The following is an 18984-nucleotide window of genomic DNA, read 5'->3' on the forward strand; positions in this document are numbered from 1 at the left end:
TTTATGGGCGAGGGCTGCCTGTAAGTATTTATGCTACTATATGATTATTATTACAATAGTAATATTCACTCTCTTTTCATATTGCATTACAGATTTATGTACGCTCTTTACCGGACGAGGGTTGGCAGGCTAAATTGCCCTTTCGCTCGCTCTCTCCACTTTGTTCTATTCACCATTGCGCTTGTCTTTTGTCTGTTTGCAGAGGGAGCTAAACTCTGTAGCATCTGAGCTGGCGGGTCGACAAGAGGACAGTGAACATTCTCATAAGCATCTGCTGGAGTTGAGCAGAGAGTTCAGGAGAAATGTACCTGAGGTGAGACACAAACACACGAAATTCGATGTCAGTGCCACACGAACTCTTTTGTACGGGGAGGTTTTTTTTGGTAAAAGATGCATTAATTCAGTATTTATTGCCACTTAGCGATACTAGTGAGCAACAAGGGTTAAGGCAACCCCCATAGTGCCCTCCTAATCCATAGCTCTTCTACCAGGCAGAACTGACATTTAAACAAAGAAAGAACTATAGGAATGTATAATAAAACAGTTTAAAAAATAAAATCATATGTATATATATATATAAATATAAATATATATATATATATATATATATATATATATATATATATATATATATATATATATATATATATATATATATATATATATATATATATATATATATAAAACAGTTTAAAAAAAAGATTTTTCATTATTTTCTTTTGTGTGCGTCTGTGGGTGTTTTTTTTTTTTTTTTTACATAGAACTGTATGCTGTGGTTCCACTCGACCGCACGCCCCGTTTTCAGACCAAATACGTTGGTGTTGCACCGTAATCTTTTCAGTAAAATACAGGCATTTAAGAAGGGATCAGCCTGCCGTCACTGGCAGTCCAATCCCCTTACCTGGTGTTGTGGGAGCTCACACAGTCTGGGTCCTGAGCTTTAACACAAGCAGTAGCTGGAAAGCCTCACTTTTGAAACGTTTGCTCAAACCCTGTAAATTCAGCCACCAATAAGCACACCACTCTCACACATGTCGTGAGGCGAAATAATAAAAGAAAATAGAACTGACAATATACCGTGATGAAAACGCGTTCATTTTTCTCTGCACATAGGAAGTCCGGGAGATGGTGGCACCAGTCCTCAAGAGTTTCCAAGCCCAGGTGAGTCAAAATTTCCAGTTTACAAAAACAAACGTTGTGTATGTTTTTACTTGTTCCTGGAAAATTGATTAAAAAATCATCCCTGAACGTCACCATCTAGAGCAAATTATTGAATCAAATGGTCGAATCCATGCCGTACTGTGGGCGCTTATTGACCGATGCCTTTTCTGTCAAAGTGAAGTAGCATCTATCCGCCATTAGATGATCAGATATCTTGCTTCTCATATTTTCTTGCCGAGACAAGGCCTCATTTCCTGTTGTGATGCTGCATTCACTGTGCCCCCTGTCTGACGGTGCCATATTGAAAAAGTCATCTGATACCTACCATGTCTCTGCTCCAGCCATTAAACCAAGGTCATAAATCACATTTGTGTGCTGCGTTATGGTCCGTAAAGCAGACACTTATGGAAATGATACCACAAATATGTTTCCAGTGTTGCTTTCCTCCAGCTGGTTGCTAACCTGAAAGCCCCATCGCCAGCATGACAACATACCACTTGCCTTGTCCGCCACTCTTGGAAGCAGCTTCTTTTTGATTCTTTGGAATTGCCGATGTTCAAACCACTACGGTCCCTGGCAAGAGCTATCACGTTCAATACTACTATATTCGGCAATGTTGGATGATTTGTCTGCTGATTGAATTACCACAACATTGCACAAATATCAGAAGCGGCCTTCTATATCTTTATTGTGAAAACAGGAACCCATAGGATTAATTTGAGCAATAAGCGCCATTGATGTCTGACAACTGAGAGCCTGGTTTTGTTCCAGAGTAGATAAAGTAAATTGCTGATAATGAGCCATGACCCCCCCGTTTTTTTTTTTTTTTTTTTTTTTTGCTTGTTTGCTGCAGGCCTCCTTTGGTGCCTCTCTTGTTTAACTTTCACTGGCTTATATTCTGCTTGTTGACAGAGGCGGCTTCAGCTGTTATTTTGATGATGAGGTGCCATGCCATAATCCTCAAGTGTTGTCTGATACACTTTGACCGTATTGGTAATGTCAAACAGCTTGCAGAGGCTTGTGAACTTTACCCAGCGGTAGTCTGCGACCTCGGCGTCAGCTCTGGGACCTCGACCTGCTGCTGCAGGGGCAGACTGTGACGACAGGGTGGAGCCGGATGGGCTTGTTTGGCTCCGTGCTTAGGGACGCTCGGATGCTCCCCCGCAGCTGCACCGTACAGGTGCTCCAGGACATAAAAATCCTGGAGTGTTTGTGAAAATGAATCTAGAACTGGGTCCTTGGCTTCTACACCCGCCACTTCCCAGTTGGGAAGCCCAGAGGAACGCCTCGTGGTATTTGGACCCTCATCATGCCACTTCTAAAGGAAAAGTCAACTCCTTTGAAGTGTTTGCGACATGACAGGTTTCTCTCTCTTTTTTTATTCATTTCAGTGTTCCCCACCCACTTTCTCTCTCTGCTCTCGTCCAATCTCGCCGTCTAATTATCGCTAACCAGGCGACTGATTAGAAACCCGACCTAGTTTTTCTGTAGAGTTCTGTGGAGGAGGAGAAAGGGTTAATCCCAGAGCTGGTGACTGTCATTGGTCGCTTCCCTCCTTTTTCTCCTCTTTTCGTTCTGCTATTCTTTCTTTCCCTAGAAGTTTGCTAATGAGGTCCCGTCAGAGCTGAGGAGAGGTGTTAATTTGGCCTTGTGAAGTAGGAAGGAGATTAAGGACAGTGAGGAGCTGAGTTTACGGCTTAAAATACACCGCGGTCCTTATTAATCCACTGGGCCCTTGGAGGCCGGCGTTTTTGGATTTATAATGAACACTGTTTTATAATTAAGGTAAGTTTAATAAAAATGTATTGAGAAGAATACATGGTGCTTGTCTCTCTAGTCTTAGGTGCACCTTTGGGTGCTATACGATATGACAGTTACTGTATTTATCAAATACCCGATGATGGGAGACTCGAGCCCGCTGGACCTCTTGATGATGACAACTTGGCCCAAAGTACAGTCACACCCAAGATTCAACAAGAACGTATAGGTTTCTCAACACAATTTACACCTTCCTCACACTTTTGAGTGTAAGCTTCCCTCGGGAAAAAAACCTTTGTTAGGTGTAGAAACAGAACAATGACACGTTCATCTCTCTCTCTTTTTTTTTTTATTGCCAGCAATGTGAATATCAGCCTCAAATTAACAAGTGTTTCATTTTTCTTGTCCACGCTCAGAAAAATGTACATGGCTCCGTAATCACGGAAACTTGCTTTACGGTGATAATCCGTGTGTTGTATTTTAGAGCTCATAATGAGAGTTGTGCAGATGGACAGTCTGATAAATAGTTTGTAACATGTAATTAGCAGATCTATTGGTTACATACCATTAACCCCCTCAAGCTCAGGAATCATTATTGGCCTTCATTATCTACCAGCAAGGTACCGTGGAGCTGAGTACACATCAAAAAACATCAAAGTGCTATTAAGGCTCTGCGACCAGCGGTGGGGGCTGGTGGACACCTGTTGATGAGTCTAACTGTGCCATTTCTTCCCCTGGGCTTGGGGAAGGATGGGGGGGGGGGGGGGGGGGGGGGGGGGGCAGTGTTTTTCTGTATTTTGTTGTTGCTTGTTTTCCACGAGAGCTACTTAGCAACTTCCCAAAAGGACTCAGTTGCTGTTGGAAAAGGGACAAAGAAGCCAAACTTTGGTTAACACATTTGGTACTTTTAATATATTAATATGTTTTCAAATAATTGAATGGGTGGCTTTTTAAATGGTTATGGGCAATCATAGTCTTCTTTACTTACTATTTAAGATTTATTTTTTCTGGGTAATAGGCACACAGTGAATGATGGCTTTGTCCATTGTAGGGTCGTCACTATTAAACATTTTTTTAAAATTGATTATATCATTGATTAATGGAATACAATTCCATTTTGCAATAAAGTGTGCCACAAAATGTGAACCAATTGTTATTTGGTATTGTTTAGCGATTGAAATCTATCTATACGCTGTACGCATATGTATGTGTGTATATACACACACACACACACGCACGTATGCACACACGCACACACACACACTCATGTCAATTGTGTAAACATCCCCTGTGTGTCAGGCGTGCAATGGCCCGATGATCAGTTGAGGGCGTACACCTGGGACAGGCTGCAGCTTCCGCCTGACCCGGACCAGGATAAGCAGTGTAGAAAATGGATGGATGATGGATGATTCTTGTTATGGAGAGTGCAGATTATTGACTTGACCTGAGTCTTGATGTCGGAAAGTGTTTCAGAGAACTGCGTTGCATTGGCCTGAGCTTGCCCCCATCGTGCGAAGCGATGCGATGCGGTGCGGTGCGGTGAGGCAGACAAACACCATCTTTGATCATCCATCGAGAGACGAACAGTTCTTCCTTCTTTTTGATTAATTCCTGAAGGAAATGATCATTTCTCTTGAATGTATGAATACGGTATGAAGAGTGGAATGAATCCAAGTGTAGAGGAATGATAATTAATTACAGTGCTATGATAAAAGGCTGTGGGTGTTATGACGCAAGCTTCCTCCGTGTCATTATGAGAGGCTCCGTAATTACCTTTCTGCACAAGCCAGTGCTCCTGGCGATGCTGGCGGTGAGAGCGGTGCGCACTGAGTGAGTCCAACGGTCATAAAGCTTTCCCGTGCCTAATTGTCTGAGGGGCTCTATGGCACTTTCATAGATGAGGGACTGCGCCGTTAGGTAAAATGCTTGGCGATGCACACCAGCTTTTCCAGCTCAATGAAGACAGATCTTCATGATGGCCTAAACATTGCGGTTATTAGCCACAGATTGCTCAAGTGGATGGCAAACCTGGGAAGGTGGGCTCGCAATGAGTGAGCATCAAAATCCATTTCAAAGCAGACTGAATGTTTCAATGCCATATTTTTGCACCGTTAAACCAGGTCCTTGCCTTAATGCTCCCTTTGTCTTTTAATTCATGTTGTATCCTGTCCCTTAAGAGGGACATTTACACCAGCCGTCCCATTTCTCTCTCAGGCTAAGACCGGTAGGCTTCAGGTCTAGCTAATGCTCGTGTCCTGACCGACCGACTGTCTCGTGCTCAATGAGCAGCGAGCCACTTCCAGGCTCTTCAGCTCATTACGTAATCAAAGCACGTCCAGGCTTCCAGCCTATTGTGGGCAACATAATGGGCTCCTGAGCCTTGTAAACCATCATTTCTCTGCTCCGGCTTCATCACTAGCGCCCTCTTCAGAGTAAGGACTAGGGAGAGAGAGACAGAACAGAGGAGGGTAATTGGACTTAAGGTAATACTTTCCTTGAGCCGTTTACATCTTCTCCAGAGGGTGAATGTCTTCATCTGTTATTAACTTGTACTCAAAGCTACTTTCCCCCCAAAGTTAATGCTTTTTTCAGTTGCATCCAGAGATTCTAGTTAAACATATCGACTTGTGCGCTTGATGATAGAAGCTACACCGACACTTTGCACATACAGTGCTTCTCTTCCAAAGATTTTACAACTAACCTGTCAATTTCATTTCTTACCCAGCTATTTCGGTTCCATAACTCTCATTAGGGGAGAGTGGGCCTTTTCTAGCTGTCTTTGGGGGATGGGTGGCATACACCCTGGACTGGTTGCTAGTCAGCCACAGGACACATTCAAACAACCATTCATGCTCACATTCACACCTACGAGCAATTTGGAGCCTTTATTTGCCCAACATGCATGTTTCTGGAATGTGGGAAGAAAATCACCCGAGTCCAAGCAGAAAAACGTTATCGTTATTTACTGGTTTAATATTGTGCTTTTGTCGATGTGCGGTTATTATTAGAATTTTGTACTTTTTAATTAACATGGTTTCCCTGAACTTTTACTGTACACTACAGTGCTCTATGCTGAATTAACATACCTGCCATATTTTTAGTCGTACGAGTTGACAAAGTTGACCCTATCTGTTTAGTGTCATCATCCACTGCCAATGCACTGCAACTGCAAGATGTCAAGTTGTGTGAAAATCAGATGAATTTTGTATAATCCATCTGGCAGACTGATGCCACCTTCAGATTGGGCCTGAAAAGTCGTAATTTATTATTTCAGATTACTCCTTTTTTTCTTTTTACCTGTGGTGACTGATTGTTGTCATTTGTCTGGAGATGGGGGTTGTGCTAAGATTTGTCAAGCTTTACATCAGCTTTCCTAGTATCATCTTATCCGCTCTCTGCAGTGCTGTGTGATCTGACGGTGTGTGCGCATGTAGTATTTATTGGCCTGTTTGTTTTTCTGTCCTAAGTGATGCCCCGTCGAAGTGTCCCAGTTTGGTGTGCTCATCATTATGGACGCATGTTTAGAGCCAGCGATGCACACCAGGTAAAGAAGCCAGGGCTGTTATAAATAGGCACTTGTCTCTCAAGCCATGTGGAATTGATGAGCTTCAACACATTGTGCTCGGCAGTGCCAGGTTTAATTTCTACCGTCCTGACAGCACAAACCTCAGAGCCTGGAGACGTCACGCCTGACTGCCACTGCTGTGCAAATGTTAGCCATGTTTGCAGAATGGACGCACGCACGCTGCTGTCTGCACCGCTCCTGTTGGCTATCGGACTTGTTTTACATCTGCTTTCCTAAACCCCCGTCACCTTAAGAGACATGCAATCACGCCCCCTCCCCATTCTGACCTCTCACCAAACACCTCCAGACATCAGACAGTAACTAATCTCAGACGTAGCTGGCCTCCGTCGATCGTCTTGCTGCCATCCATGCAAAGACACTAGTCACTCGCACTGCTCCTCACGCTCCGCTTCTGGCAAGAGCACAGTCAAATTACCCACTATAAATGTGCGAAATCGGTGGCTCGGTGCCGGCGACCACATGCCAAAAGAAATAAACGTCAGTGCTCCTAAAATCAGGAAAAACTCGCACAAGGAGGAAAAGATGGAACAGGGGAGCCGATTCTTTGATTCTCCAGCGCTGTTTTCCGATATCAAAACGGAATGCGAGGACAGCTGATGCATTAGGAGTTGTTTTGGTGCTGACGCAGAATTGGACTTTTTTTTTTCTCGGGTCTCGGCTCTGAAATTCTCATTGTAGTGAAATCTAAACACGGCTAATTAAATCTCCAAACTTTCTAAAGAAAGCTCTCACAAAAGCACCTGGAATATTAATTTAGACTTCAATAGAGTGACTTTAAAGCAAATCTATTGTCTTTCATTGAGACTTGCAATTTTATTTCTGCTGAGCTGGAGTATGTAGTTATGATTGATCTGGTAATTAAAAATATGCAGCGAGTAAAATTAACTGCTCGCTTTCTCTTTTTTTTTAAATTTTATTTTATAAAACAGTCTGCTATTTTTCTCCTCTTTCCAGGATAGGTAATTTAATTGTCCACATCTGTGTTTTTGCACCGCATTCATCGGCCTCATTATTTTTCCATTTTCATCTTCCTTGTGGGTGATCGATGAATTGATAAAATGATGGAGCCTATCTTTAATAATGCGAGGAAAAAAGTTAAACTTGCTTCTGGCTAAGTCTCTGAACTTTTGTTCTTTCAAATTCTACAGTGTATTTTTTAGGCCATGAGTCCGGCATCTTACAGATGGTGGTATTTGTCAGATTTTGCTGTCCCACTGCAGAAAAACACGTAGCGTTCCCCCCTCTGTGAGCTTATGCTCTATGGAAATGGTGCTTGTTGAGGCTCATTTCCTAAATAATAAAGAAACTGGGAATTTAAATAAAGACAGCATGAAGTAGGCCAAGCTACCTAGGGAGCATTTTGCTTGAAGAGATAGCAGCTCTAAATGTCACATGCGCCAACATTAGGGCCCATTCTTTATAATTTGACCTGACAGTTTGGGTCTCTTCTAATATAGGATTAACTGCAATTCTAATTAACATGTGTCTTCATTATAACAAGACACTGCAAGAGCACGAAAACTCTACTGACATACTCATCACCGAAGTTTTTTTTACTTTGTTCAGACATCCGCTCGTTTTCATTCTAATTTCTCCACTGGACATGTGATGTTCTAAATTACACTCTACCCTTTTAAGATGGAAGCCCACAGATCAGAGTATGCTTTGCTTTCGTCTCAAACACGTGCGTTATGAGTGCCACTGCTGAGCCCTCTGTTTTTTTTTCTTCTTCAGAGCCATAAAGTGGTCATAGTGGCCTAAGGAGAGTGTTAAAGACACCCTCAATTAAAGCAGTAACTTTACATCTGTGCTCGCTGAAGTCCCTGTAATTGGGTCTCACTGGATTTGGCAGGAGGACTGTGGCTCTTAATCTAAAGGGGACTCAGTTTGGAGAGGAGCAAGGGGACGCTGCAAGCTAAAGCACTTTAGTTGCCTGCTTCTGGATGCTAACAATTGGAAGGTTCAAAGGTCAACTGAAGCCAAATAGGATGAGCAGGTGGATCAAAATATTGAATCTTGCAACTTTGATTCTTATAATGGGTGATAATTGACATTGAGAATTCTCACATTAGCCCTGGATATGCTGTAACATAAATGGATGAAAAGATGGAAACGTTTTCAAAAATGTAATAACTAAATAGATCACATGTATATTATAGCAAAATATGGTCTCCCCGTTGAACACAATCCAGTAGTGGGAAATGTGATAACCAGATAAAATCAGACATACGGCACAGGCACAATAAGATGAATCCAAATTCCCGTTTTGAGGGAGAAATCTTCTCTCGCCATTGACTCCACCAAAATAATGTTTGAATTAAATGTGCAGTATGTATAAGTTTGCAATCCATCAGAGACTTAAGGCAGGTAACATCAGTAATAATCAATTTGCTGGTGTTCTACCCATCGATTTACCAAAGATTTATAGAGAAAGATTTAACATTGCAATGTGTACTTTATCCTTACTGGTAAATATGCCGTCTGTTTTTATTCCGCTTGGACTGTCATGAAGGACAAATGGAGCCTTAATAAGGCTACTCATTGGAATTGTAAAAATTAAAGATGAATCGTGCAAAATATCTGAAATATCCAGATCAATCTTAAAAGAAAAAACATTTACAGGTCAGCTTCATTTGACCTTCTTTAAAGGGGAAGTCCAACCAAAAATGTTCTTTACAATAATGTGTTTAGGTACCCGCACTTGTTTATGCACTGTATTATATTTTTGCGGGATAAGAATTAAGTAGAAAAATCCACCTGTTTTTTCCAGTTGCTGTTGACTAAAAATGACATCACAGTTGCTCGGGGTTTAGGTAACGACCAATCATGCAGAGTAAGCGATTCGCTAGAAGCTACCTAAAAGATGTTCTTCAGAAGCCAAGGGAACATTAATATATACGCTACATAATGGCATTGTATTTCCCATCAGTTCTGGACTACAAGTACAAAATGCACCCGATTAAGCCATAAAAATAAACGTATACATACATTGGCTGCAGGTCTGCACGTTATAACATGGACTATTTTCAAACAAAGCTGTCACACAGATGGATATTTGTAAACCTTTATTTACCTCAAACACTGGTGGATAAGCTGTTTGGAAGATGAATGAATGAAATCTTAAAGGCTTTCTTGAGCTTTGTGTATAAATGCCCCTCCTCTCCTTCTTCGTGTGTGTGTGTGTACAGTACAGTTATTTGTGAGCATGTCTCTCCCACTGGGTGACATATGAAGGACAGCTGAAGGTGTGATGAGATTCAACGATGGGCTTGTTTTATTACATCTAATATTGAGACCAATCTCTGCCCATTCACCTGAAGGACAGGCAGTTATTCCCTAACTAAATCAGCCAGCGACTGTGGCGTTAGAGGGCCTCTGCAAGCATGCACAGAAAATCGCACAATCCCCATGATAGGCAAACATATTATGTGTACTTTTTATGGCCTCTTTGCTCAAACACACAACCACACTTGTGTGAGCAGTAGCACGGCGGCCAACCTCGACCCACTTTTGAGTTGTGTGTTTGCGCTTCACCCCTAAAGTTGCTAATGCATCGGGTTTAGCAATGCAATGCGCCTCCATGAACATTTTCCCTTTTTTTCCCCTAAATAAAATGTCGTTTGTTAATTTTTTTCAGCTTTCAGCGGATGTTCTAACGAGGCAGACCCTTAAATAGCACAGGGGCTAACGCTGCAGAATTATGACATCCCATGTGAGACTTTGCCCAAACCACAGTGGCTGCAGTAGTGCGTCAGGTTTCTTTATTTATAACCCTCACGGAATTGTCCTACACTCTGTGCATATGGTACGTTATGTAACCATCAGCAGCCAAGAGATAAAGTCAGATCCTATAAATAAGCTTGCTGAAAAGTTGTTTCCAAAGCTGCTTTGTATTGATTTAGTGCTTCAAAACGTCTTCTTTATCATGTTGGCAACATTGCATTTTTTACCCCCCAAAATACATTTGAGAGTGCATCTTTACATTTAATTAATTATCACTTTAAGCAATAATTATTTTTGCTAATTAATTAATTGTTTTGACAAATTCTTTAATGATTGTTTTTCCCCCAAATGATCAAAATTTCAGCTACTCAATGGAAAATATCCTCCAATTCTTGTAGGGATCTCTGAAGGTAAATAAATAAAACATTTGCTTTTACTTTGGAAAACTTGTTTGCATTTTCTGCAATGTCAGTTTGAAAAAAATAGTCTGTTTTTTCAGCAAAGGATGGAAATGTCATCTTTTTTTCTGATTCATTGATTAACAAATTAATTGACAGATTAATAAATTATTAAACTAACCATTAGTTTCAGCCCTAGAAACAAAACATAAAAATCTATTTTTTTTTAAATATCTAAATGAAATCTATTGGCGCTATTGCATATAGATATGTGCATAAGTGTGTATATATTTATATGTATAAGTCTACACCGACACACCTTTGTTAAAACCCCAGTGTTTGGTGGTATTAGAAATATGGAGACTAAGATAAATATATATATTTTTAAATCCCATGTGACCTTTAAGCTGTATAAATCAATTGAAAAAAAGTATTATCCAACGTATGACATAACTACAACTGGGAGAAATCACTACGACTTTACAGTATGAAGAGCTATGTGGTGTATTCCTTCATCAAAGTTAACAATAAATATGTTAGACAGTTGTTCGTGGTGCTTGCGTTTTGAAAATTTTGAATTTCATATCACATATAAATCACAAGTAAATCTTTTGACTTATTGCAAACAACCCACCCAGAATGTTTAAATATCATACAAAAATAGGATATAAATAGCTACTTCTATATTCATTGTACTAGATGACTAAACTATGGGGAAAAAAGCAACGCATGCAAATGTTTGATGAACTGAGGTCTCGAGGGAGAAGCACCAAAGTCTTGTAGCACATGCTTGTCTTCCATTACGTGAAGCATGATGGGAATTCAAAACTGCCTTAATGGCGCTCCAATTCCAAATTGCACCACGTTTTTGTATTGTCCCAGCAGAATGCATTCACCCATAACTCAAATTGAAATGGCCCCTCACATCTGTCACGTTGTCTAGTTACCATGAAAGCAGGTCATTACAATCATGCCAGCAACTGCCTGGCAGCAGAGGTCAATCAGTGTACATTAACCAAACAGAGCTCATTTGTTTTACAGCTTTAGTGGCGTGTTGGCACCAGTGTACATGAGCTTTAGGCTGGCATCCAGCGGGCATGGAAGGCCTCCCAGCAGACTGCGTATCAAGATGGGACTTGGCCAGCCCTCTAAGAGCGCAATAAGGAGACTAACGGGTGTCCCTTAATTCCCTCCCACCGACCTGAAATTTTCTGCTTTACTCTAACAGTGGGTGTCAAACCCAAGGCCCAGGGGCCAGATAGCGGCCCGTCAGATCATTTTTGTGGCCCGAGAAGACAAATTTTGCATTGACTGTGTGTCATTACTAAAATTACAGATTGTCTTCACTTTTTGCAATTAAAGATATAGCTAGCAATTTTTATTACCATTCATCTTTTTAAACTATTAGAGCATTCTTTTTTTACAAGTTTCTGGTTTCAAAACTAGTTATTCATCAGTTTATTGTGTAGCCTATACTGTATATAAATATAGAAGAGACTGACAGTCATAATGGCCCTCCAAGGGAAACTATGAGTACAATGCGGCCCATGACAAAAAAAGAGTTTGACACCCCTGCGGTCTAAACAATCTAATAATAATAATAATAATAATTGGTTCAATGCAGGCAGCACAGTGGACATGTTGTTTGTACATCTGCCTCAAAGATCTGAGATTCTGAGTTCAAATCTGCGCAGGCCTTCCTGTGTGGAGCGTACCTGTTAGCAAGCACGCGAGGTGAATTGACTCTAACGTGCCAATCGGTGTAAATCATATTTACAGCTAGCACCTTCAATGTGATTTAACATGCGGTGTTGGGTGGGTATAGGTGGTAAAATGCTTAAAAACTAAAACCTTTGGTTTTTAGTCTTGGCTTACAGGACTCACTCAAGAATCAGGATCATGTTGTCTATAAGAACCCTGTGGTTGGATGGTTACCAGTGCTGTGTCCTCATAACCTTTTGTGTATCCAGCTCAGCCGTGACTCTAATGAGGACAATCTCATGGTAAAGTGCAACACTTCTAAAAATACGTAAGCTATGAGTCAAGAACTTGTTCTGATCACTCACTATATGACGTGCACTGATAGCAAAGGAAGCAGGAGCATTTGGGTTTCAGGCTTATTTGTGGACATTACTGAAGTGGGAACCTTCAGTTAGGAGAAATAATATATTTTGCTTCAAAAATGACAGGGGTTGAAGTCAGCACGCATTAAATAAGGATCCATTATTATCCGTCTCGTTCACCTGGTCTCTTACAACAGTGAACGAGGTCCCATTTGGCTGGCGCTCTGACCTGTCAATGGCGTCGAGCCTGACTGGGAGTGATATTTTTCTGTAAAATATGCATGACATCAAAAAGCCTTAAAGGTTATTACAAATTAATAATGAGTTGTGGGCTAAGAGCAGTAAAAAATAGCCTTCCCTGGGTACCGTGTTTAAATGTTTAATTTAACATGCTCTAGTATAAATATGGACTGCCTCCCAGCGATATTCCAATATTCCAAAGCCATCAGCCGTCTGGAACATCCAAACCCAAACCACCGAGCTCACACATTAAGATCGACATTTTGATTCATACAGACATGAATGATCATCAGTAGCCATCAGCTGTTATCTTGAGCGCTTCGGTCTTTGTGTCTCTCACAACATAAAGAATCATAAAAAAAAAAGAACATTAAAGCGCAAAGTCTCTGTCGACGCTGCAAAGCTTTTTCTGAGCATATTTTTAACACAAGTCAAATGATTGGCCCGGAACCCCCTGTCTCTGTAATGTCTGAGGACACTACAAAATTGCCTCACTCAAGTTTGAAATGTAAGCTGTCTGTTCCTCTGTCCCTCATTTTCCGTGGAGCCCATGACGGTGGCAGCGGACTCGAGTGAATTTGCCGAGCGACTACCTGGAAAACATCAACAGTCATTAATTATGTAAAACTCTCCTAGCTGCACGACTGTGGCGCCCGCTCTTATTAGACTCAATGTACTCTACAACGAGCCCCTACTGCCTGGAGGCGTGGAGGGATTATCAGCCTACCGCTATGAGGCCCCCCCGCCCCATACAGAAAGACACAGACATGCTGAACGGTACACGCGTACAGTCCCAATGCAACGCATGCTTGTCTTCTTCAGGGGGGATAGCTGGAATATCTGCTGTCTCTCCTCCCTGGTTAGCCCATCATTCACTCCCCTCCTTTGCAGGTCTTTTTTTCTTCCTCTTTCGCAATTGTTTTCGACTCTCCTGCTCCACAATGAATAAAAATTGGCAAATCTGACAGGACAAATGATATGCCCTGTTTGTCAGTGAGGCCGCGTAAGAAAAGTTTGCCATTGTTGAATCTACTGCCACCTGAGACGTTCTGGTCTGTGATGTGTGATACATAGCGAGGCTTGACTGAGAGTACTACAATCGAGACTGACTTATTTATCAAGCGATTATTGACCTAATTACTTTTGCTTCTCTCAGCATAAAACGGCACATTGTCTGGCACATTGTCTCCGCAGTTCTCTCTCAGCTGTGTTCTGGATGCGGTCAAAGAATCGTTCAGTGGTGTTGTTCTATTTCGCGTACGCTTCTTTGGAATGTTCCTCCTCGCTGAAACAAAGGCAGCACTGACACGTGTAATTAATTAGGCTATTATGCATTCACAATGATAATTGCCTCACTGGAAAGTCACCAGGCTTGTAAGAGCGAGCGCAAGGAAAAGAGGGTGGGGAGAGTTATCCATCACTGTGGAGCCCCCTTGCTCGTGTCACGCTGTCTCACCTTGACTGGTATGAGGAAGAGCTGGAGAAGCAGTGTCAACACGTGTCTGTGGTTGAGATATGGATCTGCGCTTGCCAGGCTCTGATCACTCTGGAGGGCTTTGATTCACTCTGGCACAGTTACCCATGACACCCCATCTGTCGGAGGTTTGTTCACTTGGGTTGTACGGTGCCGAGGTAACGGGGACACTTTATTTTTATAATTAGCCCTTACCTACCTTTCTCCTTTTAATGCTTCTCCCAGCCATGAAATCTAGTGCAGGTGTTCTCATTACGATACTTTTCGCTACACACTCTTTCAGATCATCAGCTTGTGCCTTTATCTCAATTTCAGCCCTCCCCCATTCCTTCCCATCCTGCCAAAGCGAGATATGTATGAAAGACGCACTTTCCTCAAGGTATAGGTCATTTGCTGCATCAAACACTTGAAAGTTTGCGCTCAAATAAAATGACAACTTTTGTCTTTTCAACTACAAAGACATTCAGAAAAGATTTGATTGACTACCCCCATTTGTATCTTCTCAGCTGTTGACTTTGCTGTGACTTTGGGTTTTGATCACAAGAGAGTATCATAGCATTTCTGTCGTCTCTTCTTTTGAAAGGTGTACCTAGAAACTGCTCTTGCTTGATGGAGAGACCAGCGTAGTACAACTCGGGTTGACTGTGGCCCACTTATGTTTTAATCACTACAAAGAAAGAAAATATATCACAAAATAAGTGAAGTAGGTAACAAAATACGTAGTGACGTTTTTTATTTTTGTTTGCAATAAAAAAGTAATATTAAGCTAAAAACAACAGAACAGTCTATATTCTCTAAGGGTAATTTAGTTGTTGATTATTTGTTTCCTTCACTTGTAAAGTGCTAGTTAGGGTTAGTGGGATCAGAAACCTGTATTCTCTGGCGTCCATCTGCCTTGAAAATCTTAGGGTCCTTTCAATGGAAAAAGCTCCTGAAAAACCATTCTCATGAGACTTCCATGGATCAAGTTGTATTTTCACTCTTAACATGTCATGGGGTGGATCTCATGACTGTTAATTGCAATGCTCCTAGCTCCTCGTGCCTCAGTTCTTCAACCGTGACCCGGAGGTTGTTCTCACGCTGCTGCATCAAGGAGCATCTAGATTATCTTAAAGGAGCATTGAGAAGTGAGTATCAAGGAGCCTCCACAGAGGAGCTATAATGAGCAACCAGGGGTGTATCCTCTGCACAAGACTTTTAGTTCCTCAACTCTGATGTATAAAAACGGCCATATAAGCTCCCAGCTGGATCGTAAATGGATCAGGACTTGAAGGGGAAGTCAACCCCCAAATTTCCTTTACAATTTTGTGTTCTATGTGCCCTTGCCTGTGTAAAAACAGCATTGTGAAATATGAGTTGAGCAGCTGAATCCACCAGCTTTTATCCATCCCAGTGGGGACCCATTTTGCCACTTATGTCGACTGAAAATGACATCATTGTTGCTCAGGGCTCAGGTAACGACCAATCACGTCGCACCTGTTTTCTGAGTTTGGTCATGTGATGTTTGCAAGATGGATCGTGATTGGTCTTTACCAGAGTCCTGAGCAACACAACCATAGCAAGATGCAAAATGGCCATCCCCTGAAATGGATAAAACCAATACCTTAATTTAATACTTTGATTTCATATTCCACAAACACAATATAAGTTATGAAGAGTAACAGCCATTTCAACCATGTTGCTCTTATTTATTTATTTATTTATTTATTATTTATTCATTGCTCTTATTATTCATTGTACTTTTTGTATTGTTTACTTGAATGTTTGTTGTCACCGTGGGATAGTAGGAAACACAATTTCGATCTCTTTGTGTGTCTTGACGTGAAGAAATTGACAATAAAGCAGACTTTGACTTTGATTTGCCCCTCCTCATTTTTCTGTTGTGCTTCTTGAGTCTTCGATAGCATCACTGGTGAGAAGAGAGAAGACACAAACAGATTTGGGGCTCGACAACCAAGAAAGTCGCAGATAAAGGAGATTCTGCCGCTGCTATCATGGCACCATGTGTTTGTATTCGAGTGGATTGCTATTATTCTACAAAGGAATAGTGACGTGGTCAGCTTTGCCTTTTGTCTGAGGGGCCGGTTCTCCTGTGACTGAGTGGAAGTGGCATCAGCCACTTGTGAGAGTGGGGCTTTGATTGACAGGCAGGGCTGATCTGAATTGACGCAGTGACGAGATGTGTGTCAGGGTGCTGACTGCTCATCTCACTTTGCACCCAGAGATGGGCACAGCCACCGCCATGTTGCTACTCCTGCTCTGCGATGCATGTCACCATGATTAAATCTCCCCTCAAACGTCGCTTGTGTATTGTGTGGGTGTGTATGCTCCCAGATTCAAGTGTGTGCGTGTGTGCAGCGGGACACAAAGGCCTCTCACGATCAAGACTACTGTATATTGCAATAGAGTTTACCACTGGCCCGCTCCTCCACCCACATCATTGTCAATCCACACCAACTCATCATCGCCTTTGAACCTACAGTCAAACAAACAAAAGTCAGTGGCGACAGCCGTTCTTTGAAAAAACGTTAATGCATTTCCTTTTTGTGAAGGACATTTTAGGCATGTGTGAGAGAACAGGAAGGGTTTTTTTCATTTTTTTTTCATTTTGTGCTTGTGTTTTTGTGCTTGCATTGAGAAATGTGTGTCTTTAATGTTTTAATGCTAAACCATTTGCATGTTATGTGTAAAATACACTGGCGTACATAAGGATGTACTCCTGTAGGGGCTTGAGTTAAGTCTTAAAATCTAAAACATTTTACCATTATAAAGCAATGACATTTGAAAATAAGAGATCCTTGACAAATAAATTCTGTATTATTATGCTTACTGACATTCATGCTTTCCTTGGGTTCTTGTAATTTTACGGGGGGGGGAAATGGACTACTATATATATTTTTTAATCAGCTCTAGTCTTTGTCAAAACATTATCCGTAACCACAGTGAATGCTCATTTTGTGCCTCTGACATTAACATGCAAGAGCAAAGATCCAGTCGATTCCTCTCTCTAAGGTGTTTTGACTGGGGGTAGTAGTGGACTTCACACAGTTTTTGTCTAATAAGCATGGAGTGCGACGGGGGCTGTTGTGACATGCTGTCAGCCTGTGGGCTGGACCGGCGCTCTGTAAGCGCCACACTAGGATGGACTCCCTATGATTGTGCACTGACCTTTGCATCATGGGGAAGATGACAGGTAATTTAGAGACCTCAGGGAATGTGGAACTATACAATTGCGGTCCCCATTCTAGCCACAGCACCGACCACATTCACCTTGAGGTGTAAAATATGTCTGTGTGCACGCTGTGCAGGTGGGAGTGTACCCGCACATGCGGCAAATGAAGTTCAAAACGATCTAAGCCTCCATATGCATACTCGCTAACACAATGAGGAAGGGTTGGCCTTGACGTCACGTCACACAATAATCACCTGGAACATTCCAACCCTGCCTCATGCAAGCAAATGTGTGTGCCCAACTGATAAGGCAGAAGGGGGATAATTTAAAGCGATAATTACATAATCATTAGTTGTGATAACTCTAATTGATGACTGCATAATTGCTTTTGCTCTTTCTGGGATTCGGATATAGCCATTTGTGAAGCTCCCTGTACAGTTTTGATCATTTGCATGCTTCCTTTTAATCTGCTCAAAGCATGCTACTGTAGGTTGTCCGAAAACGGAGATAAATGCACAGAGACTCATTCAAGGGTGGTATTCTCAAAGGTTTATACAACCGTATGTATTTCCCAGCAGCCTTGTCCCAGGGGCTGCAACACTGCCCACTTGCTAGCTGTGTGAAGAGTTATGGGGGAGTGCTAACAGGTTTTCTTTGGCTCTCTCTCTCTCTCAGTGCTCTACCCCAGGCTTCACTCTTGCTTGTAAACTCCAATTGTGTTCAAGCCCATTCCCTTGGTGGCTTCATCCTCTATCACAAAACGGGCGAAAAGCACAGAATGTGCTCTGAGCCCCAGCTAGCGCCAGAGCTGTGTTGTGTAGCCAAAATGGCAGACGAGCTTTGGCAACATCGGAGGTCCTAGAGCCGTGCCTCTCTCATCAGCAACCATATGTGCGTCTCAGTGTGAGACTTTATTTTTTTGGGGAATCCCATGTATTTGGCGGGCGCTGGATTATCACGGGGATGACAATGACTCCCTGATCAACCCCTCGGAGTGCTTTGATGATGGCATGGGTGTGGTATCTACACGCATAGCGGATGCTGCCTGTGATTGATGTGTCTACTTGCTTCTCTAAGCAGGTTAATGGTGTGATTGCTGCTTGTTAAACGATGATGGAGGGACTAGAATATGGTTGTAGGCTTTTTTTTTTATACATTTGGGAATCTCAGTGACATGATCTTCATTCTTCTCAGGGCCATCAAGCAACCTGTGGAGGATGAGCATTCACAATTGTAAAGTGAACAATGGTTTGCTTAATTATGATGTAATTTGAAATGACAAACCATAGAGGAACCAATTACACATCAGAAACTTTTATACAAATCACACATCGCAAATCTTGATCAATTAAATCCATATGAAAATCTGCATTGATTTTATTGTAACAATGAGAAATAACAAGTCAGTA

General features: G+C 41.8%; 1 protein-coding gene and 1 long non-coding RNA gene across 2 annotated transcripts in view; one reads left to right on the top strand and one right to left on the bottom strand.

The window, feature by feature from the left end:
* Positions 1-18984, top strand: part of cux2b (cut-like homeobox 2b) — an 82500-nt gene that overhangs the window by 32606 nt on the left and 30910 nt on the right. Inside the window, exons 2-3 of the mRNA XM_088377173.1 lie at positions 203-313; positions 1114-1161. Of these exons, the coding sequence (XP_088233299.1) occupies positions 203-313; positions 1114-1161 (159 nt within the window). The remainder of the gene's footprint in view (positions 1-202; positions 314-1113; positions 1162-18984) is intronic.
* LOC148398322 (uncharacterized) lies at positions 13390-14656 on the bottom strand. The gene is made up of 3 exons (XR_015858781.1): positions 14603-14656; positions 14386-14522; positions 13390-13522 (listed from the first exon to the last, which is right to left on the bottom strand). It is a non-coding gene; the product is annotated as an uncharacterized LOC148398322 (long non-coding RNA).

The sequence above is a fragment of the Syngnathus floridae genome, chromosome 5 (genome assembly GCF_059516105.1).
Source record: "Syngnathus floridae isolate MCC-2025c chromosome 5, RoL_Sflo_1.0, whole genome shotgun sequence".
NCBI lineage: Eukaryota > Metazoa > Chordata > Actinopteri > Syngnathiformes > Syngnathidae > Syngnathus > Syngnathus floridae.